Raw genomic sequence first — 20,642 nt, 5'->3', positions numbered from 1 at the left:
TAACAGCCGTATTACTAACAGTGATTCACTTAACAATTGTGGCAAGAAAAGTCATAAAACAGGGCAAAACTCACTTCACAACCATCTTGGCAACAGAGATTTTGGAATCAATTGAGGTCGTACATTATACTATTGGTTTCTAACAATTAATCAATTGAAACTAGATCAATTTTGTGCAGTGGGCACTGTACCATAATTGAAAACAATAGGGTTACCTGCATTTAACAGAAAATTAAAATAGTTAAAACTAATGCAGTTCATTATATTCCTTTATTACAAAAGCATACAGTTTGAAGTCAAAAAGTCACTCATATATCCACAAAAGCTTTTGGTAAAGTCCTGGTGCCTTTCAAATTGTAATTTTCACTTTCATAGGAGATAAAAATATTAATTAAATATAAATAAATCATGTTAATTATATATCATCAACTAACAGTTTATTTTAAAGTTTTTTCTAACTTAGGCATAGCTTAATAGCCAAGAATGCCTATCAGACTGAAAATTACTGCCATCTCCTGTTTTACTGTTCTCTGGAAAATTAGGTTCTATATTTTTACCACAGATAAGTCTATTGTTTGAAACTAAATCTAATGCTTAAAAAAAGGAAATGGCTGCATAGCTAGCTTAACAATGTGCTCTGTATATTCATTCTAGCAAGAGGACTCTCTGTTCGCAGCCATGCCACCTCTTTGTCCAATTGGGAGTCACTCCAAGGTACAAAGCCCTAAATCTGTGACAGGAGCACCCGGAACATTTACAAAGGTATTATTCTCTTCACTGTGCATGGTGCAGTTTTGTTTTACAAAGAGAGTTACCGTGGAGCATTCTGAGTTTGATACTTGACAGGCTTTGTTGTTACTCATTTCTTAGGTTTTTAGCATTGCATACAAACATACATTATTTCCTGTGTCTTTCTATCCAGACAATCACAGGGTTTTTCCTTTGTTACTTTCTCATTTTGCTGTCTCATAGGATATCTTCAGGTACACAAGCTAAAGGCATTTGTAAACATAACTGCATATATGAATATTGTTTTGAAGAATTTATTAAAAGAAATTCTACATTTATTATAGACCACTTGTACATTCATTTACTCATTGAATATATTCCAAGAGCCAGATAATAAGAGCAGTATTATACCAATAATCTTATTATAGGAAGCAGCACTCTTCCTAAAGCCAACCAGAGGCCTTAGTGAAATTTGTAAACAAAATAATAGCACAAAAAAGAGACTCTGTCACATTTAGTGGAGTCTCAGTGCCTTTATTATTTTTATAAATAAATCAAGGAGGCACACTTATCTAATACTCTTTCCTTCTCCTATTTTCTCCATAACACCCCTGTCAGGTGGGTTAGACTGAGAAAGAGGGGCTGGCCCTAAAACCACCTGTATTTCACAGAGTCACAACTTCTGTAATGTGTAGGAGGTATAAATAATTTGACAATTTATTTTACACTTTTACTCAGATGATGGACCAATTGTCAGGAAAAATGTTAACACTTTAGTGTATATTCCAGCAATTTGGGGGTGGGGTCATATTTTCTACTAGCTTTTCTAAGACATACTTTTATTGCTATATTGCTTCAGTATGATACTCACTTCTTTGTAAAACAGGATACTCTGGATCTTTTTGAACCAATACATTAGTTATTATAACCTCTTAAAAGCTGCTTTATAGTGTTTTATTGTTGCTTTTTTATTCTTTTCTAACTGTTAAATATGGATTTTAAAGGTACAGTTGTATTGATACTGAATCTGTGCTGAATTAGGCAGATACCCAATTTTTTATAAAAGAGTGTAATTTTAAAAGGGAAATTGAATTATATCAGCAAATAAAAAAATGTGTGCATCTGTCTGATGTTTGAGCAGATTTCCCCATTTCTGGCTATTATTTCTTCATGTTCCAGTTGTGAGAGGGGATTAGTTTCATTACTTCTAAGCCAGCACAGAAGATGAACTGATCCTCGAATCTCACAGTAAATCAAGAGACCAAGAATCTAGTGCAGAGCTCCCCAACTTTTTGGGCACCAGGGACCAGTTCCATGGAGAGAGGTTTTTCTGCGGCCTGGAGGGTGCGTGGTTTTGTGTGCTGCCTGCATCTCGCGGATGGGGCTTTGCTTGTTTGCAGCCCAGTTGGTGGCATGTCGCGGCCCGATACTGGTCCACGGACCAGTGGTTGGGGAACCCTGATCTAGAGGATCCAAAGCTGCTCCCATTTTGGGGCGTCTCAGTTTCTCTTGCTGGTGGGAAATAGATCTGTAGAGCTTTCTATGGGCATGATTGTAGGGAGCACCAGACAGCTCCTTAACCCTTCATTTGAAAGGTAAGGACTGCTCCACCAATCCTTAATTTCCATTTGATTTATTTGAAGGTGATAATAAAGCAAGAGCCTGGAGAACTGCCCCAGCCTTCGCCAGTGGCAGCAACCGGAGCGGCATCTCAGACCTCACTGCCACAGTACATGACTGTGAAAGGGAGCCATGTGATTGCCTTATCACCCCAGAAGCAGATTGTGAGCACAGGGGAGGGGTCCACTTCATCAAAGGTGCCCAATTTTTCCTTCCTTTTCACTCTAGCAGTTTTGTAGTAACTACAGCTCCATTACTTTACTCCACATTCTTGTTCTTTTGACATAACTAGGTAATACCAGAAGCTTGAAATGGATAGGAATACTTTTCAAATATGTATTTTGTTGTTTAAATTATAACATTATTAATTTGAGGAAAAATGATTGCATTGAATTCTTTATCTTGCCCTTCAGCTGTTTGATATACTGGGCCCATCTTTACTTCCAAATTGTTTTTCTTTGGGTAACATTTCCCCCCCTTGCTTATATTCTTTCATGTGTATCATATAGTTGATATAATTTCATTAGAGAAGCTGCATCTTTTTCAGGCCTTGCACAATCTTAGGAAACTAGATGTTAACACCAGTTTTGAGAAATATGCATTGGTTTCTGGATAGTTCCCTAGTCTTTCCGTCTTTTTATCTTCAAAATAACTTAAAAACAAGTTATCTTAAAGGCTATATTTTCACACAGTCGCCTTCCTAGAATTGAGATTTTCCTCTAAAATGTTTCTTGGAATATCAGCAAGATCAAATTGATGATGCCAAAAGAGACAGCTTTTTCAGCAATTGTAGAGCTTAGTTCCCAAGGATGCTCACTGGTTTCCATTTTATCTTTTACATGCTGGCTAAAGATATTTCTGATCTCACAGCATTTTTATTAAGCTCATTCTAATAAGGAAAATTACATGTGCTTGAAATATTGAAAGGAATCATTGAGTATCTTGCTACACTGTTATATTGGATTACTTTGTTTTATGTTCTTTTTCTCAGCAATTGCAATAAAACAGTTAAAATGCACTGCTATAGAATAAACATGAGTATATAGAAATGAATAAATAGTCCTTTTCTTTATCTAATTAATCTGTAAAGATCTTCCTATACAGTATTTTAGAAGTTGTTAACTGTTCAGGGCTGCTAGTTATTTGAGCAATAGAATTAGCACATAATTAGCACCAGAGAGGGTTTTTTTTCCCCTAAACAGGCATAATCATTCTGAATGATTCATTTTGCCTCCGGTCCACACAATTTTCAGTTCAGATCCAACCTTTGACAGACTGTTGCTTTTATTTAGCTTGGTGTTAACACATAAACTCTGTGTATATATTTATGTTGTGTGTATTTTTATTTTTTTCCCCTCTATAGATTGTTAGTGTACCAGTTGGGTCTGCTTTACCACCATCAGTCAAGCAAGCTGTGGCCCTCAGTGGTGGACAAATACTTGTGGCAAAATCAAGCCCTTCAGTCACAAAGACAGCTGGTGGAAAACAAATTGTAACTCAAGGAGTCGCCAAAGCTATTGTGAGTAGTGGAGGAGGAACCATCGTTGCTCAGCCTGTGCAGACTTTAACAAAAGCTCAGGTTCCATCAACAGGAGTTCCAAAAACTGGATCCCAAGGTTCAGGTAGAGTGGATTTGCTTTTTGAAATGTCAAATATGATGGTATGGAGCTAACTGATGAGTTTAAAAATATCTCCTTCATGTTAAGCTCAATTCCTAGGAATTTTACAGATAATTCCATGTAGTTTTATTGGCAAAAATGTACAAGTGATTGGCTTCTGCTTTCTTCCAAGATGCTTTTTCAATTTCCAAATCTAGTCGATAATCTGCATGTTGTTTATCTTTCTCCTAAGTATGAATCAAATAGTGATTAATTAAGAGCCATGGTGGCGCAGTGGTTAGAATGCAATATTGCAGGCTACCTGAGCTCACTGCCAGGAGTTCGATCCTCATCAGCTCACGGTTGACTCATCCTTCCATCCATCTGAGGTCGGTAAAATGAGGACCCAGATTGTTGGGGGCAATAGGCTGACTCTGTAAACTGCTTAGAGACGACTGTAAAACACTGTGAAGCGGTATATAAATCTTAAGTGCTATTGCTATTGTTAGTGACCCTAGTTTTTTGAAATTAGCCAAGGTAGCCCAGCTAACTGGATAAGTAATGAATTGATTAATTAATTATATCAATAAAGTAAGTTATTGAATACTCTGGTGAGCTTTGCATCGTAAAATTGCACCCCATGTCAGATTCAAATTTTTCAGATATATTGAATACTAACTTCTAGAATTGCCTATAGTTTCAACACCACTAGGGGACATTAGTTGATCTGGGTAGAATGTCTCAAATGAATCCTCACCATGTAGTTCTATCTATAATGTTATAGATTACTGTCGAAAACCCAATATATAAGAGCATTGGACTACATTTAAAGGATTGTAAGCTGATCTGCATTCACATTGCTTGCTCTTATCCTTGTACAATAAATCCTCTCCTGAATATTTGTCAACTCACAGACAAATTTCAGGATAGAGTGTCATGACAAGTAAAACAGAGAAGGGAATCCATTCCTCCAATGAGTGTTCTGCTAATATTGAGAAGCTGTTGGCTGACTGTGTATCCAGATTTTGATTTGTTTTGTTTTACCATAGTTATATTGTAATACAGTAAACTGTTCAATTTTTGGTTGTCTTTTTCATCCAGTGCAAATATATTTCACTTTCTTGTATAATACCATGTAGTCTTTCTTTTTGTAACTCCCCTCATCTTCAGCAATTCTGCTTATTTTCATTCCTAAATTTATTGTTTCCACAAGGAAATTCCATGAAATATATTCTTTCCTTATTTCTATAACCCATCTTAAAACCTTTCCTCCTTATGTGCTGTATTGAATTATAGCAGCTGGATTCTTATTTTTCTGTATCTAATTGGGGACTGAAATCTCCCCACAAAAAGGGTATGGCTCTTGTATCCCTAATGAGTATATATCACCTTTCATTTTTACCAAAACATAATTTTCAGTCAAATAAATACAAAATAGAATAAAATCCAATAGCAAAAAGTTAAAAGAATCCAAACATAAATATTACATAACTGTAGTTAAAATGAAAGACATAGGTACATGTTTGGAAGAATACAGCTCTGGGACTTAATATTTTGTTGCAAGAGAGTAGTCTCTGAAAATCTTAATAAATTTCTTTTCTTTTCCTTCTAGTTATGGCAACATTGCAATTACCAGCCACCAATTTAGCCAATTTGGCAAACCTACCTCCTGGCACAAAGTTGTACCTTACTACAAATAGCAAGAACCCATCTGGGAAAGGAAAACTGCTACTTATACCTCAAGGAGCTATTTTGCGAGCCACAAATAATGCCAGTTAGTATTACACAAAAGAAAAGTAATATATTAAATGTAGTGACAGGTAATGGGTGGGATGGGATGCTCTTTAAGCTTGGTGATTTTCTTGCAAATATTTCATTAACAAACTATGTAACATCATAGCACAACTGGATATTACAAGAGTAAATATATCTTTTTTTAGGTAGATTGCATTCTCTGAAACACAGATATATTATAAATGTTTTATGAAAGGAAAGGCTTCTTCTAGCAAGGTGGAAATCAACAATTCTCAGGTCAGATAGAAATGTTATGTCAACATGGACAAGATTGCTATGAGTTGTAGGGATGGATGTATAAACTTCCTTTTGTGTACAATGAAACTTTATAGCAATCCATGTTGACTCTGTATAGCTTCTACTATTAGCTAATTACTGAATTTGGGATTGAGTTTCTGGAGAGTAGATATATTTCAGTGCCTAAATAGGATTTGCTTATGCACTATTTATAATTGGCTATCTTCTTGGATGTTCCAGATCAGCAGTTAGGTTCTTCAGGAAGTAGCGGAACCCAGGGTGCAAGCAGTGGTGTATCTCAGCATCTCACCTACACATCATATATCCTCAAACAAACCCCACAGGTTAGTCCACAATACAAATATATACACAGAGAGAGAGAGAGAAATGTTGTTAGCATAAACATTAGATAACTACAAATGACATTGGATCAATATGTTTCTGATGTTTTACATCATACATATATAAGTTGACTGGAGAAGTCCGTGGAAGTACCGCAGTGTACCTGGACAGAGAAAGTTGGGTTAGAATATACTCTAGTTAAAGTTTAAAAAAACAGTAGTAGGAATTGGCTTTCTTGGACTTGATCTCTACAAATAACTCTTCTGTTGTTCACATTATTCTCATTTCCATAATAATGACTTAGAGCAGGCATCTTCTACTCAAAGGCAGAAGATGCTTCCTACTACTTCCCCATCTTATGATTACCGGGAAAGCAGATACTACCTACATGTTTCAACCACTAACTGTTGTTGTTGTTGTTTTTACAAGAGAGCCTAGAAGCATTCATGGAAATGAAGTTGAGACTAGGGGCTGTCTTTCCATTTAAAATTGAAAGAATCTGAATATTTTAAGAAAGGGAAGCAAGAGCCTATCAGTTATCATGGAAGCTAAATCACAATAAAGTGCAGCAGTGCTCTTTCGTACAATGTTTAATATATGGTAGCAATCATTTATCTATGTGATTTGAGGCTGTTACTTTTTGCTAAGTTACCTGGCATAATTCCTTACATTTTTAAAATAGAATCTGATAGACACTACTTGAAAGTAGGTATTGTGATATGACCCTGATTGATTTTAAGTGGAATTAGAAGAGAAAAACAGTTTAGGGTTTCAGAATTTAAGGGACGATGGCTATTACTTACTATGTCTTCAATGTACCATTATTTTTTTGGTGCAGGGCACTTTTTTAGTTGGCCAGCCACCTCACCAGACTACAGCAAAGCAGATGGTGTCAGGGACTGTTATCCAAGGTAATACAAGTGCTGGAACATCATCTTCCCAAGGACAGCAAGCATTAAAAGTTATAACTGGACACAAAACTGCCACCTTATTTACACAGGTAACTGTGGTGCTTCGATTTAAATGCTAGTTGTTCTAGATACGTCCAAGGGACTTAATGCAAAGTGCAGCTGTTTTGCATACTGTAGTAAGTCATTTCTATATTTTATGGTAGTGTATTAATGTATCTTTTAGAGGTCTGATTAATAAAATAAATGCCTACATGATTGATTTCAATACATACATATACAGCATCAATAATATATAAATACTAATCTGTATGCCTGAATGGTTAATTTTAATACATTCTTCTGTTGGGCAAGAGTGACAGGTCTTAAGAAACAGAATGAAAAACTCTGAAAAGTTGTTTTGGTTGTGTTTATTTTATTTTTGTTGTTACCAACTATTATTAAAAATCTCCAAATATCCATAAAATAATTGTGTTGTCCATGAGATGTTTATGCAGTATATTTGGGCTGAACTCTCCCATTTCTATTTTCAAATGAAAATGCTTGAAAAAGAACTCTGACAGGCCAGTGGTTTGAACAATGGGCAAAGGGAGAAAGCTGTGCTGATCTGTTTCCTCTCATGCAGTTTTTCAGTGATAAAAAAAAAAAAATGTTCCTTGCAAACTGCTCCTTAATGGAAGAAGAATATGAGGAAGGAAATTTTGTAGTAGAAAGACAGATGGCCAAAAAATTAGCTCAGCCTTTCCCAATCAGAGTGGTGACTAGAACTTTTGGAATTATAATGCAACACATTTAAAGGACCCCAGATTGGGAGGAGCTGGGCTAAGAAACCTTATTATCTTCAAATATCTAAAGAGTTGTCACATAAAAAGGAAGTACGTTTCTTCTCTACTAAGAGGGCAGGACCAGAACAAAGGACTTAAAAGTACAAAGAAACATGTTCAATTTAGATTTTAGGAGAAACCTCCTAACTGTACAGACTGTTAGACAGTGGAACACACTGAAAAATGAAGAGGTAATTCTTTACTGGAAATCTTCAAACAAGGAATGGGGGATCATCTTTCAGAAATGTTCGTAGATTCAGCATTGTGTAGGGAATTGGTGATTAATGTCCTTTCCAACTCTTGGATCTAATCTTCCTAATCTGTATTTTATTTGAAATAAACAGTTTATAGCATAAATTATGTGATTTCTACTTCAACTTGAAAAGAACGGGTTTTAACACAGCCCTAGAATGTTTTCTTGCACTTATGTGTGTAACTCTGCTTTTTTTTCCTTTTATCCCCGATTTAATATCATGTGGCATTCAAAAAAAAACAGAGATAGAAACCAGCACTTTTAACCCTCCATAACAATTTTCAGTTATTCTTCACAAAATGTATTCCTGACAATATCTCTCTAACCTAGAAGATGTAGCAAAATTAAACACCTGCATATATACTGAGGTTTTGTTTAAAATATCATGAATGTTTGTATCTTTTCTATTCTACTAGTTGTATTCGCTTTATAAAAATATTGTAACTATTTTAACTCATTTACAAATTTAAAGGCAGCTTCCAGCGGGCAAGCTTCACTCATGAAAATATCAGATAATACACTGAAATCATTACCAGCATCATCACAGCTCTCAAAACCTGGCACCACTGTGCTGAGAGTATCGGGCGGGGTGATCACTGCAGCAACAACTTCAGCTGTGACACTTGCATCAAATGGTGTTCCCCAGGTGAGGTCCAGTATTGGTTAATTTGCATGTCAGGCTTCAAATGTATTACAGAGTTATGCAGGGGAAGAATCAACTTCGTACGCCTTTGAAATCAAAGTTACTTAAATGCGTGAAAAAAATCAAGAGACCTTTGGCATACTTACCCTCATACTATGTTTATGGAGAATGTTTTTATTTTATTATTTTGAATTCCTCCTTTTTTTGACCATGGTACTCAAGAAACTTTTGGGGTTCCCAGACAAGTTCCCATCCAGACTGTACTTTGCAGTAGTCCTGCATAGCTTAATTGAGATGATTGTATCAGAAAACTTCAGACTGTGTCCTGGCATTAAAGCTATGCAAAAAATGTTGTCAGAAGGAAGAAAAAACACTCCCTTTTCATTTTTGTAAAATAGGCTTGTGATGGAAATGCAGGGCTGCTACTAGTAAAAAGTAGAGCAGGGTATTTATGAAATCTTGAAACTGACAATGCACTGTGTGAAAATATTATAAGTGTTATATACAATAGAACTGGACCCCCTTGCTTTTCTGACTCACAGCTAAAATATTGTATATGCATAGCTTAGGAATAATTAATTTGCAATTGTTTCGAATATTTTTTGCTTTTCTTTATTGGATCATTAAGCTGAAAAATGTGTTTTCCGCTCTCCCTGTTCTTTTTAACACAGCAAGCAGACAGTGCAAGCTCTAACTCCCCTTCATCTGCAGGCCCCATCGTGAAGGCATCTGGGCAGCAACAGCAGATTGTTGCCAATCATGGGCAGGCAGCATCAGTTGCACCTAATAAAACAAGTTCTTCCACAGTTGTAAGCATTGCTTCTTGGGTCACCACCCCAGCACCAACATCCACGAAAACTGCAGTATCAGGTAATCTAGAACTAAAAGACCGAAATTTATCAATGGGATGCTTTTATCCAAACTAAACACAAAATCCATTGGTGTATGGTCTGAAATATATACAGTGAGGGAAAAAATTATTTGATCTCCTGCTGATTGTGTACATTTGCCCACTGACAAAGAAATGATCAGTCTATAATTTTAATAGTAGGTTTATTTTAACAGTGACAGAATAACAACAAAAAAAATTCAGAAAAACGCATTTTAAAAAAGTTATAAATTGATTTGCATTTTAATGAGTGAAATAAATATTTGATTCCCTATGAATCAGCAAGATTTCTGGCTCCCATGTGTCTTTTATAAAGGTAACAAGCTGAGATTAGGAGCACTCTCTTAAATGCTGTACCTGTATAAAAGATACCTGTCCACAGAAGCAATCAATCAATCAGTCAGATGTTTGGAGGAAGAGGAATGCTGCACTATGACCCCAAGAACACTATCCCCACCAACAAACATAGAGATGGAAACATTATGCTTTGGAGGGGGGTTCTGCTAAGGGGACAGGACAACTTCACCGCATCAAAGGGACGATGGACAGGGCCATGTACCGTCAATTCTTGGGTGAGAACCTCCTTCCCTCAGCCAGGACATTGAAAATGGGTCGTGGATGGGTATTCCAGCATGGCAATGACCCAAAACACATGGCCAAGGCAACAAAGGAGTGGCTCAAGAAGAAGCACATTAAGGTCCTGGAGTGGCCTAGCCAGTATCAAGACCTTAATCCCATAGAAAAACTGTGGAGGGAGTGAAGGTTCAAGCTGCCAAACGTCAACCTCAAAACCTTAATGACTTGGAGAGGATCTGCAAAGAGGAGTGGGACAAAATCCCTCCTGAGATGTGTGCAAACGTGGTGGCCAACTACAAGAAATGTCTGATCTCTGTGATTGCCAAGGGTTTTGCCACTAAGTACTAAGTCATGTTTTGCGAAGGGGTAAAATACTTATTTCACACATTAAAATGCAAATCAATTTATAACTTTTTTGAAATGCATTTTTCTGGCTTTTTTGTTATTATTCTGTCTCTCACTGTTAAAATAAACCTACCATTAAAATTATAGACCAGTGGTGGCGAACCTATGGCACGCGTGCCAGAGGCGGCACTCGGAGCCCTCTTTGGGCACACGCGCCATGCCCCGGAGATGGCAACCATCCTCTTCAACAAGCCGCCCGCTAACTTGCCGAGGTCCCACATGGCCGGATGCATCCCAGCACCCATGTGCTTGCTGGCCTTTGTGTGTGGGGGCCGATGGTGTCAGGCAGCAGCTGCCTTGGCCTCTGCCTCACCTTGCCCTGCAACATGGCACCCCTGCCCTTCCTCACCTCACCCCGCAGAACCAGCCTCCTGCCCACTGCCTCACCTGCCAGAGATCCCTGGATCTCCCCCAACCCTGCCCGCCCCCCCACGGGCATCCCTCCCCAGGAGCAACCACCCTGGCCACGCTCACGCATCTGCCATGAGCACTGTAGCCACGCACCCAGCAATACATAAGTGGGTTTGGGGTTGAAGTTTGGGCACTCGGTCTTTAAAAGGTTCGCCATCACTGTTATAGACTGATCATTTCTTTGTCAGTGGGCAAGTGTACAAAATCAGCAGGGGATCAAATATTTTTTTCCCTCACTGTGCAAGCTTTACTTGGGTTAATTGATTCAAAAAAATATTGTAGAAGTCCAAACTTCAATTCTTGAACAAGCTTGATGCCTAGTTGAATAGTACATATAAGCTTCTTTAGTTTCTTGGATGAGAAGCAAAACATCTTCAAGGAAAAGGAAAAACAAAGTCCAGTTGCCTTTTGAAAGAGTACCTTTGGGGCTACCAATTGAGCCAGTTCAAAGTCTTTCTTAAGATTTATTGCTTGGTAATAAGAACAGTCAAAAAAATATTTTTCTGCTCTTGCATCCATAGATAGTGGGCAGCCCTGTTTAAAGTGACCTGGCACTTCCTGGATAAGGAGGCATAATAGAAACATCTGTATGGCCACTATGTTTGATGCCTCTGTCAGATAGTCACTCCGATCTATTCTGAGTTGTACTTTGGCTGTGTGGGTGCTTTTAAGTTGGCTGAGGCATGGCCTTGATTAGCTGGAAAGAGTTAAAGTCTGTTGTCCCTGAAATATGGACACGTTCTTCAGGATGCTAAGCAGGACCATTTGCATATTAGATCCATGGCTATGTTAGTTAATCAAGGCCTCCTGGGAAATGATATGTGATCTTTACAGAAGGGAGTGGTTCTGCTAGCTCTTAAAAGGTAGTGGTCCTCCCCTCAAGAAATCATCACCAAATCCAAGTGTATTTTCATCTTGTCTCTAACCTTTCCTTGTGTCATATATCCCTGGTGGTTCTCTGGGATCCATCAGTAGCCCTTAATACCAGTTTTGGACATATTTTGGGTGTTATGGGTGGAAGGTATGATATTGTAATTCTCCTCTAGGGCCAGTTCCAGCTGGTCTTGGTAGGAGGGGAGAGATTAGCAGTAGACCTAGTTCTCCATACTGATTCATAGATAGGAGAGCTGCCTTTTTATCTTCTTTGTTCTATGTGAAAAAAAGAAATAATTCATTTTAATAAATTTCTAATGTAGGGCTGCTAAAGATCCACTCAAATCAGAACAGCCCACAACAGGCTGTTTTGACAGTACCCAGTCAACTCAAACAACTTGGTGTAAGCACTGCTTCTGGAGGAGTCCAAACTATACTGATGCCTGTGAACAAAGGTAGGATGTAGTTGACAAGATATTGCCTAAATGTCCTTTTCAGTATTGCAGACTTCTCTGTTTTGTGTCTTCTGGCTCTGTTGCACTGCAAAGAATTTCAAAACTTTGGCTCTAATGGCCAGCCGACTTCAAATTGTCTGGAGCACATTTGAGGCCCTGCATATCACATCCTATTGACACTGATAACTATTGTATTACACTCCTGCAATTTTAATGTCCAGTAATATCATTGTTAAAATCAACACCAGATTATGCAAAATGGTGAGAACATGGTTTGTGAGATCTAGAAAAAAAAATTAAAAAAATGTTATACAAAGAACAGATTTTAAAATTTTTCAGATAAAATGTATAGTGCTGTTGCAAAAAGCCATTGTTAAAATTGCTGTCATTTTCTGCTAAAATTATAGAAGTAATTTAGCAGCAAAAATGAAAAGGTGTTAAAGGTGAAGCATATTTGTCTACATTACCAATATTCCTTTTCTCTTACAGTGATACACTCACTTTCTTCCAGCAAAGCAACTGCTGTTACACCCATGACTATAACTAGTGCAGTTGTCCCAAGCACTCCTGAAGTGACTGTTACAAAAGGTAGAATTGCCCGTTGTCACAATGAAGCCTTAGAAATGACTATATGATTAGCCATTATTCATGACATATATAAGACATTTATAATAGTTATTTTTGTAAATTATTCAGTGGGATTGTGCAAAGCAATCAGAAAAGGTACTTTGCAAAGTACATTGGTATCAGCAGAGTATAAATGTCTGTGGAGATTCTCAGTCATCCTGCTTATAGTTGTCTCAAAGGTTTTTTCAAAGAAAAAACAGTCCAGTTGCCTTTTAAAGAAAAAAAAACACCTTTGAGATATCAGTAGAGTCCCACTTCTTGAAACGTTAAAGCAGGGATCTTCAAACTTGGCCCTTTTATGACTTGTGGACATCAACTCCTAGAATTCCTCAGCCAGGCACACTGGCAGAGGAATTCTAGGAGTTGAAGTCCACAAGTCATAAAAGGGCCAAGTTTGAAGACCCCTGCATTAAAGCATTAAAGGGTTTGATGTGGCTGCTTCAGAGGCTTTCTCTGGTTGTGTGTGCATATACTCTGTAAATATTTTCATTGGGACTACCAAGAAACTGAACGTGCCTGCATACCTACTTGCTCATATAGCCACGGTTATCTAAGCTAAGAAAGTTGCTTCGCTTTGGATACTTTACACTTAGTGGAAGGGCCCCTTTCAAATGCTTTTTATTAGCCATCAGCTATGCCACAGTATGATTATGCAACTGAAGCAGATAAACCATTCAGCTTGATGACGGTATTGACATCAAGAAATCTTTTTTGGCATCCCTAAAAGTATAATGGTACTTTCACTTGGGGACCAGAGATAATACTAAGGCAGTTTTGCTACTCAAAAAGCAGCAACCCAAAATAATAGGTTTTAAAATGTAGACATTACACTTGCAGTTACTACTCTTGTGAGGGAGATAGGTGGTTCCAAAAATTGATTGATTGATTGATAAATAAGTCAATAAATGAAATACTTTATTTTGGTGCCAGGATTCCTCTTTAAAATCTCTGCTTTCTTCCTTCAGAAAAATTACAGGTGGTCCTCAATTTGCAATCACTATTGAACCCAAAATTTCTGTTGCTGTGCGAGACAAGTGAATTTTGCCCCATTCTATGACTTTTCATGCTATAGTTGTTAAGTGAATCACTGCAGTTGTTAACTTAATAACATGGCTGTTAAGTGAATCTGGATTTCCCACTGACTTTGTCAGAAAGTCACAAAAGGTGATCACATGACCCCCGGATACTGCAGTTGTCATAAATATGAGGCAGATGCCAAGCGTCCGAATTTTGATCATGTGACCATGGGGATGCTGCAACAGTCCTAAGTATGAAAAACAATCAGAAGTCACTTTTTTCAGTGCCGTTGTAACTTCGAATGGTCATTCAATGAACTGTTGCAATTCAAGGACTACCTGTAGTTTTTTTCTTACTTGTCTGAAACAGAAGACTAGCATTGCCTTTCACCTGCCTAACGAACATTTTTTAAAATATTCTATTATCTTTTAAAGTGAAGCTGGAGCCTGATTCAGCAGGGCAAAGCTGTAGTATTCCAGTCTCTCAGGATGCTCAGTCAACAATAAAAACAGAGGAAACTTCAGAACTTGGAAATTATTCCATTGGGTAATTATTCTTGAGAAGTTAAAATAACTTACTACAGGGAGGAATGGCTGTTATAAAAAATATGGGTTATATTTTTATGAGCCACTTGAATTTGTTGGGAGTTCATCCCTATTAATGTCGAAATGAAATTTTTCAAGAAAATTATTTTAATTTTGTTCAATCCAAGCAGTTGAGACTTTATAGTGGATATTGGATAGATTACAGTATATTAAGGGTATGAAATACTTCACAGGTGCACATTAAAATTATACTGACTGGTTTGCATATCTGCATGGATATACTGCATTTTAGATGCAGCACTGGATCCATAGAAACAGGGTACTTTGTTTGTTCGGATTTATCTTTGTCTCAAACTTTAAGAGCCATATCAAGCTATATATATATAGCTATATCCAGCTATAGACCTGAAGTGGGAAACCTCTATTATGATCCTCACAGACTCCTCCCTTTATTGCAAACCAAATTATAGCAGCATAACTTCCTATTTTAAAAAAAGCTTAGTAGAAGCTTGTAATACAACTTTTTTTCTTTATTTCGTATCAAGTTTGTGTAAGCTTAACACTGCCCTCCCCTTGTAAAATACAACCTTCCAAAATATAAAAGCTGGGAAAGGATTGAAAATGTTTGTCTAAACATTACTGTCTTTATGTACACAGAGATTTCCCTTTGTGCTCTGTAGTAGCAATGCAATAGTATCTGTACATGCATGTTCTTTGTGCAGTAGAAGCATTATAAAAAGCACTGTATTATCCTATATAAATTCTATATTAAATGCTACCTCTTTATTTTTTACAGGGCAGAATATTTAGACAACCTCCCGCAACTTTTGACAGCAATTGTGAAGAAAGTTCCATTAATTGCTGAGAGAAGTAATGAAAACATTGTTTAACATTCATTCTTTGGTGTAATATGCTCAGTACATACTAAATATGGCCATTGGTCCATCTGCCTGCATTTTCTGTAGAGCAGTGGTTCTCAAAATAGGTGATTCTGCCCCCTAGGGAGGGTGTTTGCATTATCAAGAGGGGTGTTAGGCACTAAGGGGACAACAGGAACATTAGGACGCGGGTGGCATGAGAAACAATTGGGATTATAATCACAGAATTTACCCAACAAACTTTATTAAATGTGTAAAACTGTAAACAATAACTTCGATAATTATAAATACATCAGATTTTAGAATGATTGAAATATTATGTTGCTTTGACACATGTTAACTATGGGAATCATATGATTATGGTGGGTATTAGTGCAACTGTATGATTCATGAAAACATGCTATGCAATAATTATTTTTTTAAAAAATTATAATTTGCACACACATAGGACAGTAAGATTAAGTAAGAGAGTGACATAAGTGTTAGAAAAAGTCTTATCTCAAGCATATACAGGTACTCTCCTTGGTTAACAACCATACAGAACAGCCACTCAAAGTTACAATGATGCTGAATGAGTGGTACTTAACAACTGGTCTTTGAAGATCTAGCCATCCCCACACCCACACAGTCATGTGATCATGACCAGTTCACACTTAATGATGGTTGCAGCAGCCCACAATCATGAATTCACCATTTGCAACTTTCCCTGCTGGCTTTCCACAGGCAAAGTCACTGGGGAAGCTGATAGGGAAATTGCAAGTCGCTCTTTTAAGTCACTTCCACTCTCCCTGCTTTTTCTTCTCAGGAGCCCAGGTATGGATATGAGATCCTGAGAATCTTGTACTCTGTAGTGTGTGCCTATTCGTATTCCGTAAAACAGATTTGCACACTCCTGCAACAGGCAGCAGCCATCACCGGCCTGGCTATGCTTATGCAGCACTGTGGAATCTGTTCCTGGCACCCACTCCCAAATCCATCACAGCCCTCCTGGCCTGGCCACACTCATGCTTCACCACAGTAGCCATTTACCTGCCCACTAACCTGTTTGAAAACCACCCAGGGTTTGCAACCAAATTCTCCATTGAATTTGCATGTTGGAAGCTGGCAGGAAGTTGCAAGCCAATCCCTGCTTAATGACCTGCAACCCTCATTTAACAATGGCAATAGGGACTATTTGGATTTATTGATAATGTTGCACTTTATGACTGTATCCATTTAGCAATGGAAATTCCAATCCCAATAACCATCATTAAGCAAGGACTACTTGTATAAATTTTCTCACTAATTTTTTCAATTATATGTGAAAATTGACTAATGCAGTTTACAATTACAGTAGAGTATAAATGTGATAAATTAATAATGCTGGCAACTTTTATGTGCCCAACTTACCCATCTGTTAATTAAAGAAATAACCATTGAATGTGTACATGCTACTCTCTACATCTTTAATACTGTTAATGTTTCCCTTGTCATCTTATGGATCATGGGAAAACACCAGGAACAAATGTATCTTGCTTATTATGAAGAAAAAAATAATGACAATGGAAGTTATTTGTAACTTATTTATAATACCTACTTTAAATAGTAAGCCAATGTTCCTTAATCAGTTTAGGTCTTTTAAAAAATATCTTTCAATTTCCTGTTTTTATGTATCTATTTTTTCATGTCAAGATTATTCCTGTTAGCTGAGCATTTTTCCTCAGCATTTTTTTAAAAAAATGTTTGGCTAAATATGCTATTCTGACTAGTGTACATGAGGGCAGTGAATTACAGTAATGCTGCTGATTGATTTCTGTTTCAACCATCAGAACACTAAGTTCCATTTTCTTGTTCCACTTACAAAGCTTGTATTGTTTGTTTGTTTGTTTTTAATTCTGAAGGATAACAAGCATTCAGAAAGTGCTCACATTTTTGCTGATATTCTAAAAGACACCAGAGACAGTCTAACATTTTTAAATCTTCTCTTTATGAGGAAAGGGAATGGGAAATTAGTACCCCTGAAATCAAAACTTCCAGTGCAGTATTGCAGGCAAACTCTGCTCCCAGCCTGGCGTTCAATCCGAACGGGGCTCAAGGTTGACTCAGCCTTCCATCCTTCTGAGGTCCATAAAAAGAGGACCCAGATTGTTGGGGACAATATGCAAATAATGCTTCCACATTGTAAACCCCCCCCCAATGTTGCCTATTGCACTCTTGGGTTTAATCTGATCCATCAGACCAGTCCCCCTGACTCAAAGGATTTAAAAGAGATTCCTCTCCCACTTTGATCTGCTTTTTGCCATATAGGAGAACTAAAAGGACAATAGTTTTCTGTAGTCTATTGGGCTATGCAGTAGAAGTGATTTAGAGAAGGTGGTTTGGAATATATAGGAACACAGACATAGCACCCAACTATAATCAAGGAGAGAAGCAACTTAGAACTAAGGAGAAATTTCCTGACTGTTAGAAAAATTAATCAGTGGTACAACTTGCCTCCAGAAGTTGTGAATGCTCCAACACTGGAAGTTTTTAAGAAGAGACTGGGCAGCCATTTGTCTGAAATGGTATAGGGTTTCCTACCTGAGCAGGGGGTTGGACTAGAAGACCTCCAAAGTCCCGTCCAACTCTGTCATTCTATTCTATTCTATATCTGTTTGATGCAATCATTTCTTTTTCCTTGAGAACGGATAGCTGTCCTCTGTAGCGGACAGCTCAAGAAATAATGTAGCTTCAAAGAGATTACAGATTAAAGATTACAAACATGCATTATATTTGCAGCATTAAGTGTTCCAAGCACCTTTTTGAAATCACATACTAAGCACTGCATAATCCTTAGAAAAATATATTATATGAGAGTTGAATCAGGCTCCTAGCCCAAATCCATCTTCTGATTTTTGTAATATTACCTAAATGAGCTGCATCTTAACGATGAGGAAATAGCTGCTGAGTTATTCAGCTAAGGCTGGCTTTATTTTCATCCACATTAAAATACATAAAATAGGTGTTTTAATAGCAATTGATACTTTACATGCTGAGACTTAGTATTCTTGAAATAAACAAACCAATGCATGTACTTAGTTTCCATACTGACTTCATTCAGGTTCCTACTTTTCCCTTCTCCAAATCATTTCTAATAATTTCTTTCACTGCTGTTTTTTTATGCTCAGGAGCTTCCATCTTTCTGAGAAGTTCCAAAAGGTTAGAAAATTGTCTTATGTTACAAACACTACCCCTGTTATTTACCTATTGTTCAAATAGCTATGGTAATATCTCTTAGTGTTCTTTCTGATTTAGTATCTGTTTTAAATCAGGGTTAAAGGCTTTTCAATTTTTCCACAAGGCACTTCCTGATTTTATTAATAAGTAGCATATTTTAATTTAAACTATGTTCTGAGATGTTTAGAAATAGCTTGCCATATAGTATATTAATTTCCATGGTTATTAAAAATCTAAAGCTTTTGGTGTTCATTCCTCTGCTTTTTTAGCTGAAGATGCCAATCCTTTCTGTGCCAGTTCTGTGAAACAGTATTATACCTGGAATATTGGAAAACGAAGAGCTGCTGAGGTAATTTTAATGTAGTCTGTTAAGTCGAATTTAAGCCTCAGGGAAATGTATGACTGAAAGCTGTCCTTTAGAAAGGTGATTTTTAAAATCCCTAGAAATCATTAAAAAAAATATTTCTCGCATTTAATACATAGTCATTTTTGCAGAGATTTACTAATACTTGGCTAAATAAAATGTAACCTAACTTAAAGTTCCGTGTCCTATTTTAACATTATACAATCCAGATCTTTTGTGTGAAATAGCAACTTTTTTCCCAGTGTTACATTTATGTTCTCATTCTTCTAAGGGTGTTTTTAAATTTGGTTTTAATGTCTCTTGACAAAACGAATCTTCTGTTGCAAGCACCATGATGAAAAACAAGGAAGCGTTCCAGGAAAGATTGTACTGCCCTCTGATGTAACAAATTGAAAACAAAAACGGAATTTGACCTAAAACAGTTTTCAATTCCTGAGCTTTTAGAAGCAAAAAAGTATAACTGTTTATTTGATGTTATTTTTGTTCTTGTTTATTAGATGTATATAATGATGTACCCTATTTTAGAGCTATAAAGACAAAATATAGAATGGCTAGAACAGAGAGATCATTCATCTGTTTGGAACAATTTAACATGTGCACACAGACATATGCACCACAGGTCCCATTGTTGATATATGTGACTTTGACAAGCAGCAATTAAGCAGTAGAAGATCACCTGGTCACCATTTGGGAGATAATAGCTATCTGCAGTTTTACTTAGCTCTTACAATGCACACAGATCCATTGAATTAAAAGAGTATAATAAAACTATAATGAAAGATATAAATATTTGATTCTATTTAACTTCTTCTTCCTTTTTCATCTGCAGTGGCAAAGAGCCTTGACAATACGGAAAATCCTTCAAGAAATCATAGAAAAATATCCTAAATTTCACAGCATTGTCCCTCTGAAAACAAAACAGGTTGTACATTGGTGTCGCTTCCATGGCTATACACCACCTGACCCAGAAACCTTTACGAATGAGGATTCCATAGAGGATGTGCTAACCCAAATAGACAATGAGCCAGGTAAAGAGTCTGATTTCAGAACATCAAAAGGTTTATTTTGGCATAATTTATAGAATGAAAATAAATTATAGGATTAGATTTCCATCTTTGTCTCCTAAAGCCAGCATCCGTTTTGCCTGGATGATTCAATATGTGTTTTTAGGACCATGTATAAAAAGGCTATATTTAATAGTTTTCCTTTAAAGTGGGGTATTGGCCTCTGAGTTTTGTGGGGCTATTTTTATTATTTGTGACTGGTTTTGGGAGGTTCAGGAGAAATGAGTAAATGAATCAATAAATGAAATATATGTCACTGTGGTCCTGAAACAAGGGAAATATGACAGATTTTTTTTAAACCCAATGGTATGGATTACTCATCATAGTTGCCAATGACATATTAGTATTTTTATTAGTGACTGTTGCACAAAGAGAAATAGATATTATATATTCAT

At 36.9% G+C, this 20,642-nt stretch overlaps 1 protein-coding gene across 2 annotated transcripts in view; it reads left to right on the top strand.

Moving 5' to 3' along the window:
• The window catches only part of YEATS2 (YEATS domain containing 2), a 43,412-nt gene that overhangs the window by 17,348 nt on the left and 5,422 nt on the right, over nucleotides 1-20,642 (top strand). For both annotated transcript variants that reach the window (XM_039357044.1, XM_039357043.1), the window contains exons 15-28: nucleotides 655-762; nucleotides 2,373-2,546; nucleotides 3,713-3,971; nucleotides 5,560-5,721; nucleotides 6,219-6,322; nucleotides 7,159-7,320; nucleotides 8,778-8,951; nucleotides 9,620-9,818; nucleotides 12,426-12,557; nucleotides 13,047-13,145; nucleotides 14,636-14,747; nucleotides 15,543-15,616; nucleotides 19,089-19,168; nucleotides 20,013-20,211. In XM_039357044.1, coding sequence (XP_039212978.1) covers nucleotides 655-762; nucleotides 2,373-2,546; nucleotides 3,713-3,971; nucleotides 5,560-5,721; nucleotides 6,219-6,322; nucleotides 7,159-7,320; nucleotides 8,778-8,951; nucleotides 9,620-9,818; nucleotides 12,426-12,557; nucleotides 13,047-13,145; nucleotides 14,636-14,747; nucleotides 15,543-15,616; nucleotides 19,089-19,168; nucleotides 20,013-20,211 — 2,038 coding nt within the window. The remainder of the gene's footprint in view (nucleotides 1-654; nucleotides 763-2,372; nucleotides 2,547-3,712; nucleotides 3,972-5,559; nucleotides 5,722-6,218; nucleotides 6,323-7,158; nucleotides 7,321-8,777; nucleotides 8,952-9,619; nucleotides 9,819-12,425; nucleotides 12,558-13,046; nucleotides 13,146-14,635; nucleotides 14,748-15,542; nucleotides 15,617-19,088; nucleotides 19,169-20,012; nucleotides 20,212-20,642) is intronic.

This window comes from Crotalus tigris, unplaced genomic scaffold (genome assembly GCF_016545835.1).
Source record: "Crotalus tigris isolate CLP2741 ecotype Arizona unplaced genomic scaffold, ASM1654583v1 scf7180000018862.1388955, whole genome shotgun sequence".
NCBI lineage: Eukaryota > Metazoa > Chordata > Lepidosauria > Squamata > Viperidae > Crotalus > Crotalus tigris.
This window is presented reverse-complemented; position numbering and strand designations above follow the sequence as displayed.